This window comes from Magallana gigas, chromosome 9 (genome assembly GCF_963853765.1).
Source record: "Magallana gigas chromosome 9, xbMagGiga1.1, whole genome shotgun sequence".
NCBI classification, from domain to species: Eukaryota; Metazoa; Mollusca; class Bivalvia; order Ostreida; family Ostreidae; genus Magallana; species Magallana gigas.
In genome coordinates, this window is record NC_088861.1 from 4952440 (window position 1) to 4976395 (window position 23956).

General features: G+C 30.1%; 1 protein-coding gene and 1 long non-coding RNA gene across 2 annotated transcripts; both read left to right on the forward strand.

Moving 5' to 3' along the window:
* The first annotated feature begins 7086 nt into the window (after nt 1-7086).
* On the forward strand, nt 7087-8997 carry LOC117692152 (uncharacterized). The gene is made up of 5 exons (XR_010709880.1): nt 7087-7168; nt 7245-7306; nt 7994-8162; nt 8347-8514; nt 8590-8997. It is a non-coding gene; the product is annotated as an uncharacterized lncRNA (long non-coding RNA).
* Nucleotides 8998-10453: 1456 nt separating this feature from the next.
* On the forward strand, nt 10454-17081 carry LOC117692153 (uncharacterized). The gene is made up of 4 exons (XM_034479252.2): nt 10454-10592; nt 10713-10783; nt 14638-14778; nt 16559-17081. Exons 1-4 carry the CDS (start codon nt 10528-10530, stop codon nt 16843-16845), a joined length of 564 nt encoding a protein of 187 aa, XP_034335143.2. The 5' UTR covers nt 10454-10527; the 3' UTR covers nt 16846-17081.
* Nucleotides 17082-23956: the final 6875 nt, after the last annotated feature.

Sequence of the window (23956 nt, forward strand, 5' to 3'; positions counted from 1 at the left end):
ACGCAAGCAATTTCATGAAGAGAAAAAAATAGTCGACAAATTAACAAACACATCTGCCATATAACCTTAGATATGACAATATTTGCCCTACATATATCTAAGTAAATGAGCTTTTGATCTAAAGGAAATCAGTAAAGTATATAATAGTTTGAATGAATTTATTTTCGCATAAATTCTTCAATAAATAATCCGATTTTAAAAGGTATCAAAAGAATGTATTTTCATTCTAAGCCTCAATTCGGCAAAAATTGTAGCCTGGTTAAAGAAAACATGTATATAGTGAATTTGCTATAGTTTTTATTACGAATTCGTTATATGGATAAAGCGAATAACGGATAAAACGAAATAAATCATTGGTCTTTAGGACTTCGCTTTAACCGAGCTTTACTGTATAAAATTAGTGATGACCATCTAGCGGACCTAATTTAGTTCAATCTCATTATAATGTCTTATTAATTATAAGATGATTAATTATCCCTGAAAAATCTTTAATGATCATAATGTGTTCATAAAAATGGTTTGGTCTACGAAAATTGAGAATTATAGGCAAACAATGGTTTATCGTACTTGATCATGTCTCGCATGGATATAATGCTTAAAGAATCTAGTTTAGGATATGAGCCTAAAGTGTTCAAATTTACATTTTACTTTGTATTGTTTATGTATCTTACACTACATTTTCTCTTTCACAATTCACTATGCGATTGATATCGTGGGTTTATCGTATATCAATCGTAGCTGTCATATCGATTTTTATTAGATTTTAAGGGCTGTCACATCAATTGCGTCGATCGTAAAAATCGTTTGAGTGTCCTAATGCTAAATGATGACTGTCAAAGACATATTTCTTATGTACCCTTTTCCCCCAATCCTTTTTCTCTTCTTCTGGCATAATTCATGTTGCATCCCAAGATATTGCTACATATCTGTTCACTACAGTTGCACTTGTTTCGACATTCAAAACCATTGCTTGGAAAGCGACATGGGTTTGAGCAATTGAGATGATTAAATCCAGACCTACATTCTACAAAAAAAGGAACAAACTAAAAATAATTTTAAAAAAACCAGTGAAATGTATATACATGTAATACATTAACACATAGAATACAACACACAGTTTAAATGAAAGTGATGAAGACATCAACAATCTCACGAAACGTTTTTGTGTCAAACAAAGATGTGTTGTTTGACACGAGGTATTTCTCAATCTACTTTTATCCATAATTGATAGTTTTTAAAATAGACCATTACTGCATATAGCATTTTTCCACGCATATTCATGAAATAATTAACCTCTATCTGCTCGAAATTGAACCAGCTGAGCCCTTCACCTTTGTACAGTAAAACATCACATAACAAATAGGTATGAAAATCATTTATGTTCTTTCTATTCTTTAAAATTTTGTTTCCCTACTTTTGCCGGATATATTGTAATTAGTTTTCGAGCGACTGAAACGTATACACGTATTTGTTTCTTTCAAATGTTATTTCCAAAAGATATTTTTCATATAAGACATTTTTGAAATTATATTTAAATCATTTTTCAAGATAATGACAGTTTAAGCACACAATACACACACTTGTTTTGTACTTTTTTTCACGAAATCAATGTCGACATTTTTTTCGGCATAAGTGTGATTACACTCTTTATATATATATATATATATATATATATATATATATATATATATATATATATATATATATATATATATATATATATATATATATATATATATATATATATATATATATACACACACACACACACAGTGGGGTCTCAGATATCCGGACGCCAGATAACCGGACGCATCAGTTTACGGACGATTTTATTTGGGAACAGTTTTTTTTAATACGTTATTTTGTCTCATTTATCCGGAATTCCGCGTTCCGGATCCGGACGGTCTGTTTTTACCACAAAACACTGATTTACTATTAATATTGACCCTACTCGGTACAAAAGATTACCCTGTCAATTAAGTTTCATACCTTTTTTACGTGCTAGACCCTCATGAGTAGCTTGTATAAACACACAGACTTCCCAAATAAAAAAAAAAAAAAAAAAAAAAAATATATATATATATATATATATATATATATATATATATATATATACCTGCCCATAGTGAATGATATAGATATATATAAAGTACAGAGAAATTCACTTTTGTTGGAGCTCCACCTCCGCCCCGACCGAGGCTTGAACTCACGACCTCTGAAACCCATTCTCCTAGCAGTGGGCGGCCATCGCGCTACCCACTCGGCCATCTAGGCAAGGCGAAAATCTTGCTTTCGATGACGAACGGAACCTAGCGCGCTGGCCGCGCACTACACAGTCGCTTGAGATACAGGTGGAATACAGTTAAACGAATGAAAACTTATAGTAAGTGCAACCATATTCATAATCAATTGATGATACTTTCACAGAGAATGTGAATCGTTTTCTTTAATCTTAAATGTCGTGAAAAATAAATTATATAAGATGAATGATTCTGCCTTCAAATAATCAAACTATACATTTGTTTTATTTGTAAATTTCTGTCACCTGTACTTGCTGTTTGAATTTGATTGAGTCCAACGAGAAAGCATATAATATGTAATCGGAAATGCCCACATTTTAATATGTTTTCGGTGTAAAAAAAAATCACTTATTTAAACGTTTTTGCAGCTGAAGTATTCACAAGTGTTAAAAAAAAATGGAGACACAATTCTATGGTACTTTAATGTATACATCCATACATGCGGAAATATTCTGAGTGTTTTCATGGGATCATTATACGATAGAGAATATAAAAATCCTTAATTTCTTTTTAGTAAGATTTTGAATTAGATCATGTTTTCTCTCCATATTGAAATTCAGGTACAACTTACATTTAAACACACTCATTAAGCCATGTTTCTTACACCCCTAATGTGTTGCAAAACATAACTATAACAAGATTTGTATGCTTTATATTTGATAAAAATATCTATTATATGCATGAAATGTATTCGATGGAAAAATAAAACAAGGCTCCAATTACTGTTTTTTTGTTGGCTTCTTGATATTTTCTTGTTCAAAGTGACTTCTTTCTATTTTCTCAATAACATAGCTCTTGTTCATGACTGAACAGAAGATTTAAAGTCAATAAAATATTGGAAACTACACAAATAAGAAAAAGAGTAAAACAATGCATTTTACTATTAATCTATACTAGTATTTTCTAATATTCAAAAGACACTTAACGAAATTTTTCTTTGCCATATTCCGTATAATGTTGTGTGTCCTTGTTGATATATGAGGAGAATCGTTTAATAAGATAGATAAAAATAGATATACATTTTGAATCATATCTTTGTCAGCAGTTAAGAGTAACACCTAAAACAATTTTCCTGTGGGATTCTAATTGAACCGTTATATTATTAAATGTATATCTGCACGCATATCATGATCATATTATCAAATGTACTTGTGTTTTTACAACAAAATGACAGAGAGTTAGCATCCAGAATTAATTTTTTCGATTTAGATGATGCAGAAAAGAAGAGTATAATCTCTTTTTCTTAAAACACGCAAGTCAAATAAAAAAACGCGTTCTAGATGTTATTGTTTACCCAATCGTATGCCGTGTTATACAACCATGATTGTTTGTTTGTAAAATATTTAAATTTACCTTTGCATATTCCTGCAACATTGTCCCAATATCTATCTAAAGGACAAATCAAAGGGCGTTCTCTGCACAAAAGCAAAGAAACAAAGATAATTAAGGGCGATGATATGAAACTAAATCGATTAATTAAATCATGATGAAAACCAAACTTCATACTTACGATGCTGGTACAAAGGAAGAAGCTATTGAAACGGAAAACAAAGAATAAATCATATAAATATTCATTATAGTTTTTTTTAAAATCTCATTCAATATCGATCCGGATGGTGTTTGACATAGAAGATCTATCAATGAGGAAAATCATTGACTGAGGATATCGGAAGTAATTAGCTCTATCCTACGTATTTTAGTTAGTAAATTGTCTTTTGAGAATATATTGAATTCTTCTTGAAAGAGTTAACCGAGCAAAGAAAAAATTGTTATGACCTCAATTCATATATGCAGCTTCCATCTTCAGGATAAAACGCTTATACTATATAGAGTTTATTTAAGTTTTTTTGAATAGCAATAAAGCAAACATATTATAAGACTACTGATTATGTTTAACTAAGCATAGACACAGTACCTGTTGAGCCACAGGGGTTGAAATTAGATTAAATCATATTCAAAGTGTAGCTTTGATATTTTTTCTTTATCATTACATGCTATTTGGTGTTTACATAACATAACAATTATATGATTGTATATGTCGAAATTTAGTTAAATAACTTTAAAATTAAATTTTAGCGACCTGAACCATGGGAATGTGCGGTTCTATAATTATTGCGTAACGACACGTAGCTAGTTCTTTTCGAAACATGCATGCAACCACTTTTCAGTACACATATTTTGAACTTTATTACACTTTACTTGTTACTCTAATGCTCAATCAAGGAAACATTGTACATGATTATATACATAGGCCAGCTAGTTCCTCTTTCAATATATTTTGTCGACTAATATCGAGTTTAACTTTATAAAGTGTTTCTATAAACGAATAATGATATAGAATACAGAAGTTTTGAATGATTTTCATGGTTTTTATTCAGACCAAACTAAATACAATCGGGTTTTTTTATCAAACAAGTCAGCGTCTGGGATCGAATATGATTGATAGTCTGATTAATATACAAATGATACTTCACATCCAGGCTTCATTATTCTACTATGTATTTCAAATGATTACAGTAATTTCTAAGTTTCGTGTTTTATTGTGAAGTGACGAAAGGTAATACTAGTTGTTATATTGACCGCATGTTATTACTGTCATTATATTGACTGACCATATTGGCTGATAAATGAACATAACTTTGCTAGTTTGACTAGATGACATTTGTTCTTCAAATATTATTTAATTCAACTTAATTTCTATTGCGCTTGTAAAAGTAAAAGATTTAACTCATGAAATTCATCATTAGCTAAGAAAAATAGAAGGCATTAAAACCTAAAGACAAAGGTCTGCAGTTACTACTTTGTATTAAAAAAGACATTTTGAAAGAAGAAACTTTATCAAAGCAGCTAGTATTTCCATTGATTTTTCCTTACTCCTACCAAATTGATTCATCGTATTTTCTATGTATAACATTAGTTGGATTATATACCTCATATTTGTGCTGAGGTATGACCTTAAGCTTCGCCTTATATACAGATTCAAACAGATTGAACTTCATCTCAATCGAAAGAAGTGTTAAACTTTTGCGGGAAAACATATTCTTCCCAACCATGAAGATTGGCACTTATCCACCCCTAAGAAGTGAACCGTCCAGATCTATTCCCAGGACCTCCCACGCGATCACATATTGGTAAGGGTTATTATAATGCGTTTCCACCAGATGTGATTGCTGCATGTTTCATTTAAGAATATATTGAAAATACACTTTAAACATTCCCAGTATTTAGTTTTTGTAAACAGGTGTCAGTTTTAATTTTGTGTTTGTTTGATTGTTTTTTCGTTGGTTTGTGAATTGACGAAGCAAGTAATCATTTAATGCGGTTGATTGTTCTTTACAATGTATGTGTAAATAGCATTTATACAAATTTAATGTGATCTTTTCATACAAAATTTACTCACACGAATTCTCAGCAAAACGGTTTTCCGCAATAAGATTTATTCCAAACTCACTCCATCTAAATTTCTATAATATTACTATCATACTAAATATTCATGAGTGTTCGTTGCTACTTAAAGTTGATAGCTTTAATTTGTTATTTTTACGATTTTTATATTAAAATGACAACCTTACTGTTATAAATTGGGCATACATTAGAGAAATAATCTAATGAAATGACAATGAAGAATTTGTTAAATACCCTATTTAAACTGTTTTGATGTAATAAGAATGAAAATAGCTTAATATGCGATGCTTAACAAGAAACATATATAGTTAGCAAAAAACCTTCTATTTCTAAATTGTCTGGTGCTAATCACTAATATATATCATGATAAATACACAATTGCATGCTACAAATAAAACATAAGGATTAAAAGAAACAAACTGATCTACAAAAAAGTATAATGAATTCCTAATTTGATTTATATGAAAGTAAGTTTTTCAATCAAATAATTATTTTTAAAACGAAAGTTTTGCTTTCAGAAATCTAAAAATTTCTTCATTGAAATCGGTCTCTATCAGTTAAAAAAATATTACTTAACGGCCGATATGGGCAGAAAAGTAGATAATCACATGTTTACGTTAGATATTAAAGTAAAATTTTATGTTTATTCATATTTGTTAATTATTTTTTGAAACGTAACAAAGCAAAATGCTTTTTTGGAATGTATTTTGGTCTAAAAACATATGTCTCCCCAATGAAACGACAAATTCTTTGATATGAATATGCTAAAAAACAATATATAAAAACCCCCAAATAATTTTTTTTGTTTCACGGGGGAAGGGGGTAGAGGGTGTTTAAAACAAAAAATTTAGTTTTCCGTTAGTTTGTATTATGAAGTGAGCTAATTTAGCCCAAAATACAAAGTTATCCCAGTTATCGCTCTTTGTTTGACCAAATCATTCATAGTTAATTATATATACATGTATACGTTATTTGAAAAAATAATTTAATTAGTCAATTATCAAAAAAATAGTAACACGGCTAGACAATGCTTCTAAAGAATCCTTAATTTTTGGAGTTTAAACGGACAATTTTGAATATTTGATTGAATGTTTGTGTAGATTAACGTTTCCTTATTGATATATTTTAATTATAGAACACATGGTTTTACTAAAAGCTTTTATAATAGCTTGTATTGTATGCATTATGGTTTGTTCAAATATAGTTCAATTCTACAAGTTCAATTTATCATTGAAACTGACTAACCTCACAATAATAAGACTACTATATTCCAGAAATGAATTTAATTAGTTCCGTTGATCCACAGTTGAATTGTTTCCTGTTATATGCATTTCCTATGTTAACCATAAAATCTAATTTGTTTAAATCATGTTTCAGAATAAAATGTGAAAGATGCTGAAAATGTTTCTGATGGTTTATTTTTCATTTTATTCTTTTAAGGGTTATGATTTTTTACAATTATCGTAAGTAAAATGTATCCACTCGAATATATTTTTTTTATCATTCCTCATCTTTGCTTAGTTAAAATTTGTTTCCCAGGAACATGTCTACACTTTGTTCACCTGGCAAATATTGGGACAATACGATGGGAATTTGCAGAGGTACATATTACTCCATGTTATAACTGTTACTTTATAAATATTCTTTGCATTAATATTTTGTGATTTAATAAAGATTTTAATCGGTTTTAAGAAATACAACCACACATTACAATAACATTAAGTTTTGTGAATATATTTTAATCCGTATACATGATTTTTGAATTTTCAATTTTTAATGCTTTATTGCTTCAAGTTTTTTGATTACTGATGGACAATTGATTAGATTAGAGAACAGTAGTTGTTTCATTACTTAAAAGAATCAAACAATAATATCTTAGAAATGTACTTGGTAAACCAAATTAAAGTAATGCCGGTAGCAAACATCTTGTATTAATTAGAATGTTTTAATAACTCGATGGGTCTTGATAAAAGATTGCAAAACCTTTTCCTAAAACTATTTAATGCATGCAACTATTTAAAAGAAACCTCTCAGATTTCAAAACTTATCTAGCGGGTAAATAAAGTAACTTTTAACAATTCTTATTCACATAATTTGAATCTTGTATACAATGTATCATGTCCTTTATGAATGAGGTATTAAGCAAGAAATTAATCACGGAATAAGGTTTAAATCATGCGTGTATTGATAGCACTTTTTATGACATTCAGTATAATTTGTAAATCAAATTATGTTTTAAAATAACAGACTATTTTATAAATTTCACCTGTGTATTTGCCTCCTCATAGAATGTAGTCCTGGATTTTACGAGAAGAATTGCTCTAGTCCTTGCAGATATCCTAACTATGGGCTTTCCTGTCAGAATAATTGCCAATGCAGTAGCGAATTTTGTAGCAATGTATTGGGATGTCACAGTGATAATATCAAAGCATATAGTTAGAAAGTTTATAACACAAGGTAAATTTGAACGTTTTCTTTCATTTCAAATAATACACAACAATTAATTCTGTAATAGAATCAAAATCAACATTCTCAATTTCTGATATGAAGATATATTGGGATTTTCTATGTTCGTAAAACATAATTTCGCTATATTGTTTTGGAACAATTTTGTTATTTTTTTTAATTTCAATATTCATAGAATGTCCTATTGGTTTTTATTGACCCACTTGTTCAAAACCATGTCGGTTTCCAAATTATGGTTTAGGATGTCAAAGAATGTGCAGATGCAATGAATCGGACTGCAACAATATAATAGGATGCACCGTTGGAATGGATACAACTGTAGTTACAGAGTCTTACGAAATAGGTTATGATTTATTTATTTTGAATATTTTCTTGCAATTAACCGAAAATCGTACTATATGTTCTTTTCTTTTTTAAGGGGACCAGTTTGAAAATTCCTCGATGGTTGTGAAAATTACGATATTAGCATCAACAATAACCAGTGCTTTGCTCATCATACTATTAATTATAGTTGTAACTGTTTTAATGAGAAGACGATTTAGACGGAGAGTTTTTACTACTGAAAACCGTTCTAACATATATTACATTTGATGATTTTACGATGCTAACGTTGTTTCTAATGTTCTTAATGTGAGCCTAGGTAAAATGTAAAATGTGTTGTATCTTTTAAACGGATCGATTTTATTATATTTGACTAGTGGACTTCTGGTACATTTTGAAAAAAAATGCTTGAAAATGTTTTTTTATGCTCTGATGCTGATTAGAATGTAAAAGATTATTGATCTTTGAAATTGTTATTGCAAAAGATCATGTTTTTCAATATATTTGAAATATTGTGAATTACTTTAAAAACTGTCATTAGTTTTTATCAACATTTTTAGAATGTATTATTGATTATATTTTTGTTTGTACATATTGATGTATTCGTATTCATGTTTGGATGTTATTTAAGTATATTTGTAGGTTGTATATTATAAATGCAATTGTAAAACCAAATTATAAACCATCAAAAATTAATTATAATAATGTTGACTTCCAAATGTCAAACTATTTTTGTCATTTGACATTGAACATATAAAACTATGAAACCACCCAATTACATATATAGATACTACAGTGCATTTAAAATCAAGTACAAGATCAAGTACTCGTTGAAATGGTTATATTCGCTCGGCAAGCCTCGCGAATATATACACCATTTCAACCCGTTGGATAAAGCAAATATAAAATCACACAATATAGATATCCTATATATATATAGATATCCTATATATATATATATATATATATATATATATATATATATATATATATGAGCATCAGTAGCGTTACATTTTGAAGAAATGCTTTTGGTTTGGAACAAATACAAACAAATGATTATTTTAGCGAGTGAAACTTCTCTTCTCTCAAATTATATGCAGTTATATTTACGATTAATAAATGCGTTGCAAACCTGTTACCGTTGGTGTACTTTGCTACATTCAACAACATTCAATTTTTTTCTTAATGAATAATAATGCATGATTTTAATTAAGTCAATGATAGAGGTACAATAATTTTGCATGATGTTAATGAAGTCAATGATAGAGTTTATTCTAAGTACATGTACCTCCGCAGTTAGATTACATTATCTGACTGTTAATAAAAAGTTATTTCCTCATTCCAACAGTTTGAGACATCTAAAAAAGAGTAGCTCAACAAAATGATTTTATTAAACTTTTACATTTAGTTTGTACATCTGACTTTTTATTTTTGTAAGTTGGTACTTTTTCTTATAGAAAATAAGACTTCTATCAATTGTCATTCATTTACAAAACATTTGAAACTAATTTACAAAGTACATCGATTAAGGTTATCATACAATGTACTCAAAATAATACTGTTAAACCATATCCCTTGTTATTTTTACGTTAAAGTGTACATTTATTGTACAACAGTTACACAGTGTATCTTAATCCTAATAATGTTAGTTGTAAACCATATTTGTATAAATAGCAAACCTACCAGGATTAATCTTCGTAGAAATATTTCAAACGAGATTTATCATTCAAGGCATCTTATCTATCTATCGATCGATCGATCGATCGATCGATCTATCTATCTATCTATCTATCTATCTATCTATCTATCTATCTATCTATCTATCTATCTATCTATCTATCTATCCACTTTTACAACCTATGGGAATCGTACATGTATACCATAATTAACAATTGCACGACTTCCCTTAAATGTTTTAATAAAAAAAAACTTCCCTACGAACGCTTTCCTTTCCGTGTTGAGTGCTTGACAATGTGTTTTGTCCACATACGTGTTCGGCCTTTGCTTATTTTTATTAATTTATAGATGGTGAACCATGTTTTATCAACTTACGAGCATATGTTTACTGTTGTATTTAAATGCAGAGGTATTCTGCTCGAGGTAAGGTAATTTTTGGTTTTAAGCTCACGTTTCTTGACAATTATACATTATAGCATAATACATGTTAAATACGTGCATTGACTTTAAAATGTGTACATGGTATTCTCTGTCAACTTGCAGCTCAGCCAAACAGTGCCCATCGGATCAATACTATAATCCAAAGATTCACAATTGTACTGATAGATATATAGGTACGTTTGAATTATCAGCTATATGCATGCTTTAATCAAGTAAATAAATTGATCACTCCATAGGTAAGATATACATGTATATATACAACTAATTGTCCATAATTACTGTAATACAATGAAACAGAAATTGATTTATAATTAAGAGTAGAATGTTAAAACGCGCGATCAAAGTAATGACAAATTTCTTACCCAAAGCATATTTGGTTTTCATTCTGATATACGATGGGTTTTCAATTAATATTGTCACAATCACATTCTAATAAATACAAGGTTCAATTGGCCTTTTGATTTTTTTTTCACTCATAATTTGGTACATATTATATTCACGGTCGTTTATCTGACCACGTTCTATCATCGAATAATCCTTTGAGAAGCTGATATATAACCCTTATTCAAGACATATGAAGATATGACTGGTAAGTCATTATCCAATAAGGCTGAAATTAAAGGCTACATAAAAGCATGTGTCAGACAAGGTAAAGACTTGAATAAAATTTCAAAGGACTGTGTATGAAAACAAGTGTATGTCATTGAGACCAGTTTACAGGTAGGTTAGCTAATTTAAAAACAGACTTTAGGGATATCAACGTCTGGCGCACCTAGTTTGAATGGATGCAATATTTGAAAAAAAAATATAACCGATCACCTTGGCCTCCAAAGGGATAGTGCAAGCTCAGCCAAACATCTATGAACAAAAAAAAAAATAAATAAATAAAAAAAAAAACGATTGCAGGTTGAAATAAATAAAAAAAAACTACTTATAATTTACAGGAAAATTGATTACAAGATGGGGTTGACTAAAAAGGCAAAAAAACCTTTTATAGCAAAATGACACCAAAGTACAAAGAAAGTATCATACGGAATTTTTTTTAAGGTCAAAATCTAGTAAAGGATTCCAGAATGTCTTTTTGGCACTAGAACCATTATGATGTCATAATTGATTTGAAGAATTTTTTTCCCGTACTTTACGGCTTCGAAGGAATTATATAGAAAATTAAACAATTTCTTGACATTCTACGTTAAATCATGGGAAAAGTAATCGCGATATATTTAATTTGACATTTCAAAAAGGACGTTGAGAGCTTGTTTAATTCCGTTTTTTGGGAGACTGTAGGCATTCTAGATATATTTTATTAGTCAAAAATAGACAAAACTCTGAAATTTGTTCCTCAGTTCCTTCATATGTCATTAAAAACGACAGTTTAAAACATGATTTTTCATTGCGTTTACCAAAACTTTTAGCCCCGGTACACCCTATCAAACAAAGCTATTGTTATGAAGCATCATTGAAAAAATTGATATCTTAAATTTTATGAACCTGTAGTCACTACCATTTACTAGATCTTGACCTTAATATTAAAATTCCTGCAAATTCAGTTGCTAGTTTAAAAGACAAATCAATCACCGGACATGTATACAGAAATTATGTGCTAAAGAAAATTAAGAAACGTTACAAAGGGAATAAATCAATACCTGGAATTTGCATCATTCGACTTCATTATGAAACGACCCAGCAGATAAATTCCAAATTGTGGGATCATTTTTTGAAAAAAGGAAAAATTCATGCTTTGTCCCATCCTCTCTTTACATCCGACTTTTTCCCCTGTGAGTTTTTTTGCTTTGGGCTCTGCCATTCATCAGTAAATGAATCCCCTTGCCTAAAACATTATATAAATGCATCCAATGCTTAGATAAATCGATTAAAAGTATGTGTGTCTGTAAAAAAAGAGTTTTTTTAAGGTAACCATTTCATAATTGAGTTACATGTGTATTTTTTTAACAACGATGGCATTATTTGATATTTACTTCTTATGTTTGCATTGGAAATCTCATACGTTCATTTTCCTTTGAATACATTTAGTTAATTTATGCGCCATGATCCCACATATCAACGTCATCCATCGTTTTGAGTACATTTATTTTTGTAAGAATAAATGAAACGTTCAATCTTAAATGACAAATTTGATATGTTCTGAAAAATAATCATTAAATAATATTTACTCGTTGATAAAAACAAATTTTTCTCTGCAAAGTTTCTGGCACTATATTTTAAGTCGTGGAAGCGAACTAAATAAAATGTTGGTATAGCTGTCCCATGCATATTTTATGGCCCTGACTAAGTGTCGCCCTACATCAACGGTAAAGACACACATTTCATACAAATAGACATCAATATGACTATAAATTTAAGCATTGAATGCTTACGCGCGGTATTCAATTTGTCAACTTTGCTTAGTGTGTTACAGGACCGAGGATATTCATTTAATGCTTCATTAAACGCCCATATACAATAAGAAGGGCGTTTACTGTTAAAAATGAACAATATTTTCAATGACATATATGTAGGCAAAAGACTCTCCCGATTATTGTACATAAATACGATGATTCAATTTTATATAAGAATCATAGATTAGAAAAAGGAGTCCAGCCACCCAAAGTCACTAATTTTCTTTTTATTTCATACATAAATACACATACAAGCCCAATGGTACTAAAGATGTTTAAGTAATGTAGAAACCATTAATTTTAAAATCCTTTAACGATGTCAAATGTTAACATGAAAACCGCTAAATACGAGGGTTGATCCAAAAGTAATGTCACAGATGCGATAAAATCGTTAAAAATCCAAGTAAAGTGACAAAAATTCGCGCTGTAAGATATCTACCTAATCCAATTCAGACTTGAACATGTTAAAGGATTATTATAAATATTTCTCAAAATTAAACACTTTGTAGAGCGTGAGGTATGGATAGTCGCCGCACGCTAGCGACGTCATTTCTAAAACTTTGGGGTTCTGGTAGAATTTTGTAATTTAGTACTCTATATAAATTCGCCACTATGCTATATTTTACATTTAATAAGCAATTTTTAATAAAGTATCTAATTAATCTTTTGTAATCGATGGAGTAGTATATTGGATAATTTAATGTGCGATCAGTTTGTCGAGGTCTTTTCAAGAAGTCATGAACGTAGCTTTATAATATAGCCATTGACATAAGAACCCAGTTTTAACTTCCCTTCAGAGCAAATGTCATCTATCTATTGTTTTTTTTCATTAACATGACACATGCTTTTATTAGGTATTGGAACCACGTTAAAGGTACACTGTTCACTCGCTTTCAATTTTAGATTGATATATCAATTCCAGTAAATTTTTTAATGATTTCTATCCATCGAAGCAAAAAAAAAATGCATCGTATCACTATTCACATGTCCAGCCTTTTCATCTCTTGATCTAGAGACAAAAGACATTGCGTAGATATCTGAAATGGACGGTAACGGTCCCTTATTTTTCAAAACAGTTAGAAAAAGTTTATAATATATCTATTTTAAAATATTGTGTTTTAGGCTTTTTTAAATTTTGAAGCATCTCATTTATTCATATATACAAACTTAAAAAAAGAAAGATGTAAATTCGTGACGCGGCGATGTCACGTATATATCAAGCTATAAACATCAATATCTTGTTAAGTATTCAACGAAATTTAATAAAAAAAATTAATTAGAATTTAAATTTAGGTAAGGAAAATTTTTAAGTATCATTTTACACAATACCGCGCCAATAAATAGGGCGGTGCATAGTATGACATTACTTTTGGATCGACCCTTGTATTTGTGAAAGTGTATCAATACCTGGAAATACATACCATAAAACTAAAGTTTTGTTTCCGCATCAGTGTATTTATATATTTTTGTTAATGAAATGACATTTACAATAAAATATATTGCATTTAGGTCAACTTGTAATTAATTAATACTTAATATGCAGTATATCAATTCTCATCTTTACAAATACACGATGCAGATCATTTTGCAATCGACTTACATCGATTTCAGTGCATTTGCTTTTTTAGGTTGTCCCTTGGGATACTATGGATCAAATTGCTCGGGCTCTTGTCGTTATCCTAGCTATGGTGTTGAGTGTCAGGAAGAATGTCTTTGTCCAAAGAAAGTATGCGATCACGTCTTTGGATGTTTAGACTATACGTTTGATGGTAAAGAAAGAGAAAGAGAAAATGAGAAAGAGGGATACTTGCTATTAAAAATGTTGTTCCGTTTTAAGATAACTGAACTAAATCTAAGGTTCTGAAAAAAATCTTTTTTAGCGATTAATATTAATGTCAAATCATGCCTTATGCATTTTCATATTTATAAAACAGGGACTATAAAATATGCAATCATTAAAGATAACAGAAATCTTAAAATTAACTTATCCAGAACCATAGGTGATGAAGACTTAATAATCAAAAATATATGTTTATATGGTATTAAGGTTTTAACATCAATTTAGATTACAATCTATAGACTCTGAAAAGTAATTACATGAATACTTTTTAAATCACCTGAGTACATAGGTGACCCATTGCGTCATGTCTTCGTCTGTCGTCTTGCAATGTGCGACATGCGTCGTAATTTAACAATTTTACTTTTTTAATCAATTTCGTTTTGAACACTACAAAACAAATTACCATTTTTGGTTTGAAGCATTTCTTGGATATCAAAAATAAGAACTGTAAAATTTTTGACCAAACACCTCCCTACGCATCTCATTAGCGTAGTCAAAAAAAAAAAAAAATGTCAAAATTTTCAAAAATGTTCTTCTGAACTTGTTAGAAGAATAACTAATTGCGTGATTATAGGTAATACGTTAATGAAACCCTCTACAAAAATCGTGATGCTCCTGACTCGGGGGTTCAGGTGTGGCTAATATAACTGAACAGTGAAAATGTATTTTATTTTAGAAAACCTTCTCTTCATTAACAGCAGAGGAAGGTAAACTGAATATATAGCTATGATATTCCTAATTTTGAGAGTCATGACCCCTGTGTCAAATGTTCAGGACCACTGGGTAGGGCCTGTATCACAACATAGGGAAAATATATTGAATTATATATTTTTTTCTGTACTTTCAGCGTCGTAGGAGAAAGCTAAACACTTTTTTTGTACATAATGTACTGTTCTACTGATGATAAATTGCAATTATGAATGGGGTTGACGCTTTTTTTTTGGGGGGGGGGGGGGGGGGGGAGAAGTGACAAATGTGAAATTATAGAGAACATGTAATTTTTAGCTCCATTAAGTCACTTTGGTAACCCATTGCCACATAATCATAGGACATCTACTTTAATTTCATATGCGTTGTACGCCTGTGGAGAACACATACGTATGCATGTTGTATGTATTATAATTATAACTAAATGTTATATAAAATTGACTATTAAAGACACTCCTTTTCTTGAGAGTGTAAAGTGTAAACTTTTTGGCACCTGAAGCTAGTATATAAATAACCAGAGATTACTGTAAACGTATTATAATTGGCGTGTACGATATTTGGTGGAAATTAGTTTTTGAACAAGTTGGCGTAGATTTGAATTAGCGTTTTTCAGAATGTGCCTTTTCTTATACATATTCGCAAAGCATTTAGCGATGTACTTGATTTAGCGGAAGCCCTATTCCGCCAAAAGCGCTAAATAGAATACACAGCCAAATGTTGTACATTTACAGTATTTTGACCCCCCCCCCTAAATAAATGATTTTTAAACCTGAAATTCAGGGATTATACTCCTTAATGAAGCTTAAATTGGAAAAAAGGAGACCACCTGGTAGAACAATTTAATGGCTACAGTGCTCAGGTGAACATCAATACCTTTAGGTCTCTTTTTATGCACTATTTTGTTGTACATTCTAATTATTTGCGATTCAAAGAGTAATGTTTTAAAATAAAATTTTCATTTTGATCTTACATTTACTAATTTTGTGGATTTTCATTTCTAGGACATGGCATTATTAAGGAATTCCAATTGATCGTCTGTCTTTTGGTTGGGATTGGAGTTGTGCTTGTAATTGCTGTTTTCCTTCTTAACAATGTAGCAAACAGAAGATTCTATGCTAGGCATATCAGAGAAAATGTCCATTACATTGGATCGCTGATGAAAGAACATAGCATAACAACTGATATGTATAAACCCCCCGAGTTAAGTGAAAGTGAGCCAACGGACGGTGGTGTGAACATGTTAGCAATTGCAAGCACACACAGATATGAAACTGTAAACCTCGAATAAATAATTCGTAAAAGACGTTCATCAACGACTTTATATCAGTATCATAAACACGACATTGACTTTAAAGAAGCATTTAAAGAACAGAATCAATGTTGAGTGCTTTACCGGCTCTGGGGACAAACGCTATTTGTATATACTAAATAACGTCAACATAAAGATAAAAGATAATATGAATTTTTTTCTAATTTGTTTTGCTTGCTTTTTTCAATGATTGAGTGTAACTATATATGTATTTATATATTTTAAACCTTTAACACAAAATCTTCTTGGCCTAATTTCTGTAAGAACTACACATTCTAATCACAATTGTTGTATACAATCCATGGAATGAATAAATATGAATGAAATGTGTGATTTCAGCTACACAGTTCTTGTTTTAGTATGAATGCTTACCATTTCTTTGCAAAGGTTTCATGAACTTGTACATATATAATGTAAGATTTAACTTTTTAAATTGTTAACGCGGTGACAAATACAAAAATTCTATTAACAGAACATAATAGCATAACATGAAAATAATTTTTTTTTATGTTCTCAAATATACTTTCCTTTTTAACATTTTACAATATTGGAAATTTTCTGTTATCGGAATTATCGAGTGCGTTTGTTTTATTTTTTTATTCACGAATATTAAGTGCAAACTGTTTTTTGTAAGTCATTTTTATTTCCTGAGAAAACCTAGAGTACAAACAAATTCAATGGAACAGTTAAATACAAAGCGTGATTTGTTTATTGTATTTTTATTTAATTGGTTTATTCTTTTAATTCCTTGTAAAACATTTTGGCACAAACAGAATTTCCACAAATGGTTTTCCTCTTTCCTATTTGCATTTGTATTGATCGTTTTAGTACGAAAGATAACTCTGAACTAAACAATAATAGTACTTGAATTACACATATTTTGATATTTTTAGTGTGTGGAAAGCTACTGCATTTTTTTTTTAAAGAAATAAGATATCAATTTTGGATGGATATTGTGATATCAATACGGGTTGGTCATCGTGATCAAACCCATAAAGCGATCGGAAGCTGAGTTAGAGTCTACTTATGCATTTTCAGATAAATTTTCTCGGAGAATCAGATACAAGAGCATCATGACTTTCCTTGGACATATCGGAGGCAAGTTTTTTTTAATTTCTTTTACGGGACAAGACTAACAGAAAAGGATAAGGAGTTAATTTGACCGTGAATGGACTAAACACAAATTGACAAAAGTTGTGTGATATCGCGTTTGCAATTTTGATCGAGACTTGTTAGTCAGAAATGAATTGTACATGATTTTGACTACTTTGACAAATTGCGATTGTAGTTTTCAAGAACGCTTTGTTACGAAGTCGATCCAAAACATTATTTTACGTGAATCTTTTGCCTTGATCATTTCTTTCCGAATTTAATGTTATATATTGTACATAATGATGAACAGAACCTCGTAAAACAAAATACAGATAATTTTCTTTCTTTGTGTCTTAATTTTTTGCATTCATTATGTTTTTATAACCATATTATGTTTACCCAGATTGTTCATGCGCTACTTTGACCTTTTGACCATAATGATGTTATGCAGGAATAACAGCGGACTGCACAAACAGTGATGACGTTACAAACGTTAAACGTTCTTAAATTGCAACGTTGCAAGCAAAATTCAAAGTTTACGCCTGTGGCTATTACAGTAGCCCTGTCATTAGTTAAAACTAATTAAAAAGATTTTTTAGACAAAGTTTCTGGCACTATATATTATAGTCGCGATCTTAGCAACATGTTAGCAACATGTTAGTTAACATTACTACTCCATGTATGTTTCATATCCCCGACTAAGAGCGTATTTACACTGTAATGGTTGTTTTATGCTGAAAAAATAAAATATCATTATTTATATTATTATTTGAAATAATCATTGTAAACGATAAAATCTTTCAATAGAATTGAAATATTTGAAATCATAATGGAGATTGGTCAATTTTCATTAACCCATCCTATAATTGTTGACATTTTCATGTATTTTACATGTATAGATTTTTTATATATGTATTCATATTCTTGTTTAGATGTTGCTTGAGTGATTTGCAGTTTGTATGTAATAAAGTCAATTGTAAAATCAAATGATAAATATTGGGTTTGAAAGGGAAACAGCACGTTGAAGTGTAAAATATTTTGTCAATTATTTCATTTTTTCGGCTTGTTTTAGTACATTAACATTCAGACTCTACATCTTGTATATCATTTTCATGAATACTTTCTAATCTTGCAAAGAAAAACTGTTGATAGGAATTATCCCTCTTTTCTGGCATTGTAAATTTTTTTGGGCAATTTCAATTTTCGGAGATAACTTTTTTTATTTGATAGAATTTATTTGCAAATTATATTCAATTATTTTTTGAACGGACTTAAATTTCAAATTATTTACAACATTGGCTTTTTTTCAAAGCAATGTTATAATTTTATCAAAATTTTGCTTAATTCATTACTTTAAAATTTGGAGTTTTTGTTTTAAAGGACATGTGCACTTATGGTCCCCGAAAAAAGTGAAAAAATGAATATTCAAATTAAACATAATTGTTTATCTTCCGTCATCTATTGATATTTAAACAGTCAAAAAGTTTTAGCGCCGAATTTAGTGTATATAAAAAGCACGAAGCTTAACAACATAAATATATTAGGGATCAGCCGACATTTGTGATTATATTTAGTAAATCTAGGACGGGCATTCAAAACTCTGATTGCTTTCATCCTAACTGTGTAAAAACTTGGGGAAAAGACAAAAGAAGCATCATACATTCAGAAAACTCCTGTGAATAAGAATTTTATACAATATAAGGCTGATACCCAAAATATGAAAATGTATGAGAATTTCAAGGGTTTCCCTTTAGCAGGTAACAACTATAACCTCGTGACCCGTGATTGAACCCACGTATGGAAAAAAATTTCAAACTGTCACGTGTATTCTATCCAAGTAGTCTTGTCAGAATGGGCTCACTGTGAAAAATTGACACGTTTTAAATCGCTTTCCATCGACTTTGTATGGTCAGGAACGTCTGTTTGATCGCAATGGTAACATGCAACTTCAAAGCTTTATTCGAGTTTTTCCAGACTTAAAATAATGCATAAAGTATGATTCAGCAAACGCACAGATCGATCCACTAACAGAATAATGTTTATTTAGATGTTTATCTAGATTTAAATTGAAACAACTCAAGTAGGTTCGGTACGATTTTTCTGATTTTAATTTTATATACATGTAGGCATTTAAACACCTCAATTGTTTAAACTGTACGCTAAATTTGGTAAACTTAAGCGTGCATACAAAACCAGAAGTATCCATCAGTGTTAAAATATTACAGAAAAAAGCAGTTTGTTGATAATTTCTACATAAAAAGGGCACTCAAAAACTTAAGGCTTATTTTCTACATCAAAAGTGTTCTTTTAACAAAATGTGATGGCACAAAAAATTCTCACTGAATTTATTTTTTGATCTCATATATCAACCTTAGAATTTGCTTTATAACTTATAAATTTTTATGGAAACATTTTCGGCATTCAAGGGAGATACATGTACATATACTACAGAGAGAATAACCCCTACCACCTATTCTGGAATTTTCAACTTTTGTGGCAATTTCTATTTTTAATCCTCCAAAAAATTAGACATTCTTTAAATATATTAATTACCACGAACAAGAAAAATAACTAAGATATACATGCATTTGATTATATTAATCGCTCATGATTTTGTACATTAATATTTCTAAAATCAAAAATTTTTAATTTGTGTCCAATTCATGTTGTGACACTGCTGACAACCTCGGGGCCGTAAAGATAGCCAAGAATTCAGTGTCTTGTATCTCCTGTAAAAATTTTCAACTTTCAATATATGAAACTTTATCTAAAGGGACAATATCACAATTTTGGTCGAGTAATATTTTTCTATCGTTATTGTTTATAATGCTTCAGCAATGCATGTCTAATGATCAATCAAAATTTGAGTTTTCTCATAGAGTCATAAATATGATACAGAACTCACAATATTTTGTTATAGCTCTTGTCATTTTTTGTTTACATTGGTTCCTAACTCCAGTTAAAGTTTTTTAAAGTTGGCTTTATTCCATCTGCTGATTTGTTTTGAACATAAATCAAAAGTTTCTAGCGTTTGTAACATTCATTTTTGTTTAAAATCGCTTCACTTTAATTTGTCAAAACTCAAAATTTAAACAAAACATGACACATGAGCTTTATTTAGGTAATGAAGAATTGTAAGCTCTGTAACTCGCTTACAACTCGATGGCTGACTCTCAAACTTGGTTGACTATTATATATACCTCACGAAAGTATCGTTAGAAACGGTAAAAAAAATTTCGACCCCAATCATGGCCATACCACTTTAGCCATCCAATAACATTATATACATAAGGAATCGAATATATTATCTGTTTCCTTGTTCGACGTCGTCATTTGTAAAACTCAGGCTGGAAAAATAGGTAAATGATAACTTCTCAAGGTTTAGATGACTACTACTACTTTTTATGCTTCTCCATTTGAAATGATATAAGTTTTTCATATCATTTATAAACAATGGCTCATTTTGCTACAGTCAACTATATGCTTTGTTTTACGATCCTATTTAACCGCCTTAATGTTTGTTTTACTTACTTTGCTTATGCAAACATGTCTCAATTTCCTTCATATATACAAACAATTCTAAAAATTCGAGCCTCATAATATTCAACCTTCATGATGCCTAAAACTAAAGAATTTGTTTTAGCATAGATTAACTAAAAAAACTAAATTAAGGTTTCGCATGGTTAAAATATCGATTTTGACCATCATCGTAGAACATATATTGCCTGTTTTCTTTACAAAAACATTTGTACAATGTAACAAAAAAAGCAACAAATATCATTCATTTACATAATATTTAAAACTTAATTACATGTATACAATTCATCAATTAAGTTTATTGTATTCATAATTATTATGTTAAACCATAACACCTGTTAGTGTACCTTAATAATGTAATAAATATTACACAATCTATCAAACTTCAACTTACATAAGGTGTACTCAATTTCGTATAAGTAGCCAATTTACCAGGGTTATTCTTGTAAAAAGTATAACGAGACTTCTCATCTAACAATGCCCTTTTAATTGGGTTCTTTTGGTTTTATGTATCCTTCTTGCATTTTTTTTTTACTGACAATGTTTTCTCGCATTATCACCGGTGTGAGATCAGTTTTTCCGGTGTGAGACAGCAGTTTGAGATTTTTCTGTTTTACACTTTGTATAACTACGCCTTTATAAAACGTAAACAAACGTTGTCTGCTGTAGAGAAATGCAAAATGGTGCGTTGAAATTATCCATTAAGTAATTGTGTTGCTTAATTTATTACAATTTATCATATTTTTATAAAGAAAAAACTGTCGAATGCTCTCATTTTGACTTGCACCATTTGAAGCACGCGGAGGGATAAACAGAAAGTTATCTTTTGAACATCATATATAACAGAAGGTTGTCAAACATTTTTTTAAGGTAATATAATGCGAGAAAAATAATCATTCATTATATGCTCGTGTGGGTTAGTGAAATTCCACCTCAGGACCAATTTTCACGCTCTATGAGTCGGCAAAGCCTCGTCCTAGACCGTGAATCTTGTCCCCTTGGAGGAATTTCACTATCCCACACTCGTTATAATGAATGATTATATCTATCTATCTATCTATCTATCTATCTATCTATCTATCTATCTATCTATCTATCTATCTATCTATCTATCTATCTATCTGTCTGTCTGTCTGTCTGTTTTTATCTTTCTATCTGTCTATTTTTATAATTATTCACATTTACAATCGATGGGTATCGTATACAGCAATAAAGAATCGCATGACTTCCCTTTAAAGTTCAAATAATGAAACATTCTCTTTAACTACCGTATAACAGGTTTTTTCCGCGTCATGTTTTTTCCGCGAATCAGAGACTTAAACGGTATACATGTATAAAATTAACGTGAATCAAATTTTCACTTTTTCAAAGTCACATTGAAAATATAATTTACGATTGTTTAAACATGTGAGGTTAGAGGGGAAAATGATCGAAATAGTCGCTCTGTCGGACAATGAAACCAAATAAACGATTTCCTTAACGTGATATAATTACTGATAATTTTTTTCAGAGACGCAAACAGTCATAGATAAATAGATCATGTACCGTAACATATACCAGTAGCTCAGGTATAAATAGACATCAGTTTACGCCAGGAAAGCGACCGTTTTAATTAGCTTGTCAATGGGTTATTAAATAAACAACGAGCTTACAAATCCATTATCTGGCGCTTGTTCTCCGATCCCGCAATTTGTACCTTTAACTAAACTAACTGAACATAGTTCACCGTACTTTTACCTACATATTTACTTTATCAGGAAAGAGTGAACTCTATTACAAAAATGAAACTTTGTATCAAATTTACGCTGATTTATTTTCCGCGATTCGGAAATCGTCGCGAACAAAGCGGAAATTGGATACACGCGGAAAAAAACCCTGATATACGGTATTTCTTTTACGTGTTTAAGTGCTTTACAATGTGTGAAGCAAACCATATGCGTGTTTAACGTATTGCTTATCTTGATTATATAGATGGTCAACTATGTTCAATCAAATTACGAGTTTTTGTTTATTGCAGCTGTGCGGTAGCCTGCTTAATGTAAAGTTATTTTTGCTTTTTGCGTTTTTATGCATTCATTCCATTTATACATTTGATAATAATGCATGTTGAATACATCATAGGATATTGAAAATGTGCGTATAATATGCTATTCTTTGTCTTCAAGTGAAGGAATTTCTTAATAAAAAGAAATATCCCAAAGGCAGCATTCGAAGTAATGACACATTTTAACCTTAAGGCATGTTTAGTAATACTTTTTTTTCGATATATCTCCCACACTACAAATGACGTTTCCAGATGAACTACAATATTCCAATAGCTTATAACTATCGAAACACTCTCTTGTATTTGTAGTTAAATACATGTCACAATGTATTAAGACCTGGAAATACGTGTCTTAAAACGAAAATGTGGTTTTTGCTTCAATGTATTAAATTAAACAAATAAACATATTTCTTTGTT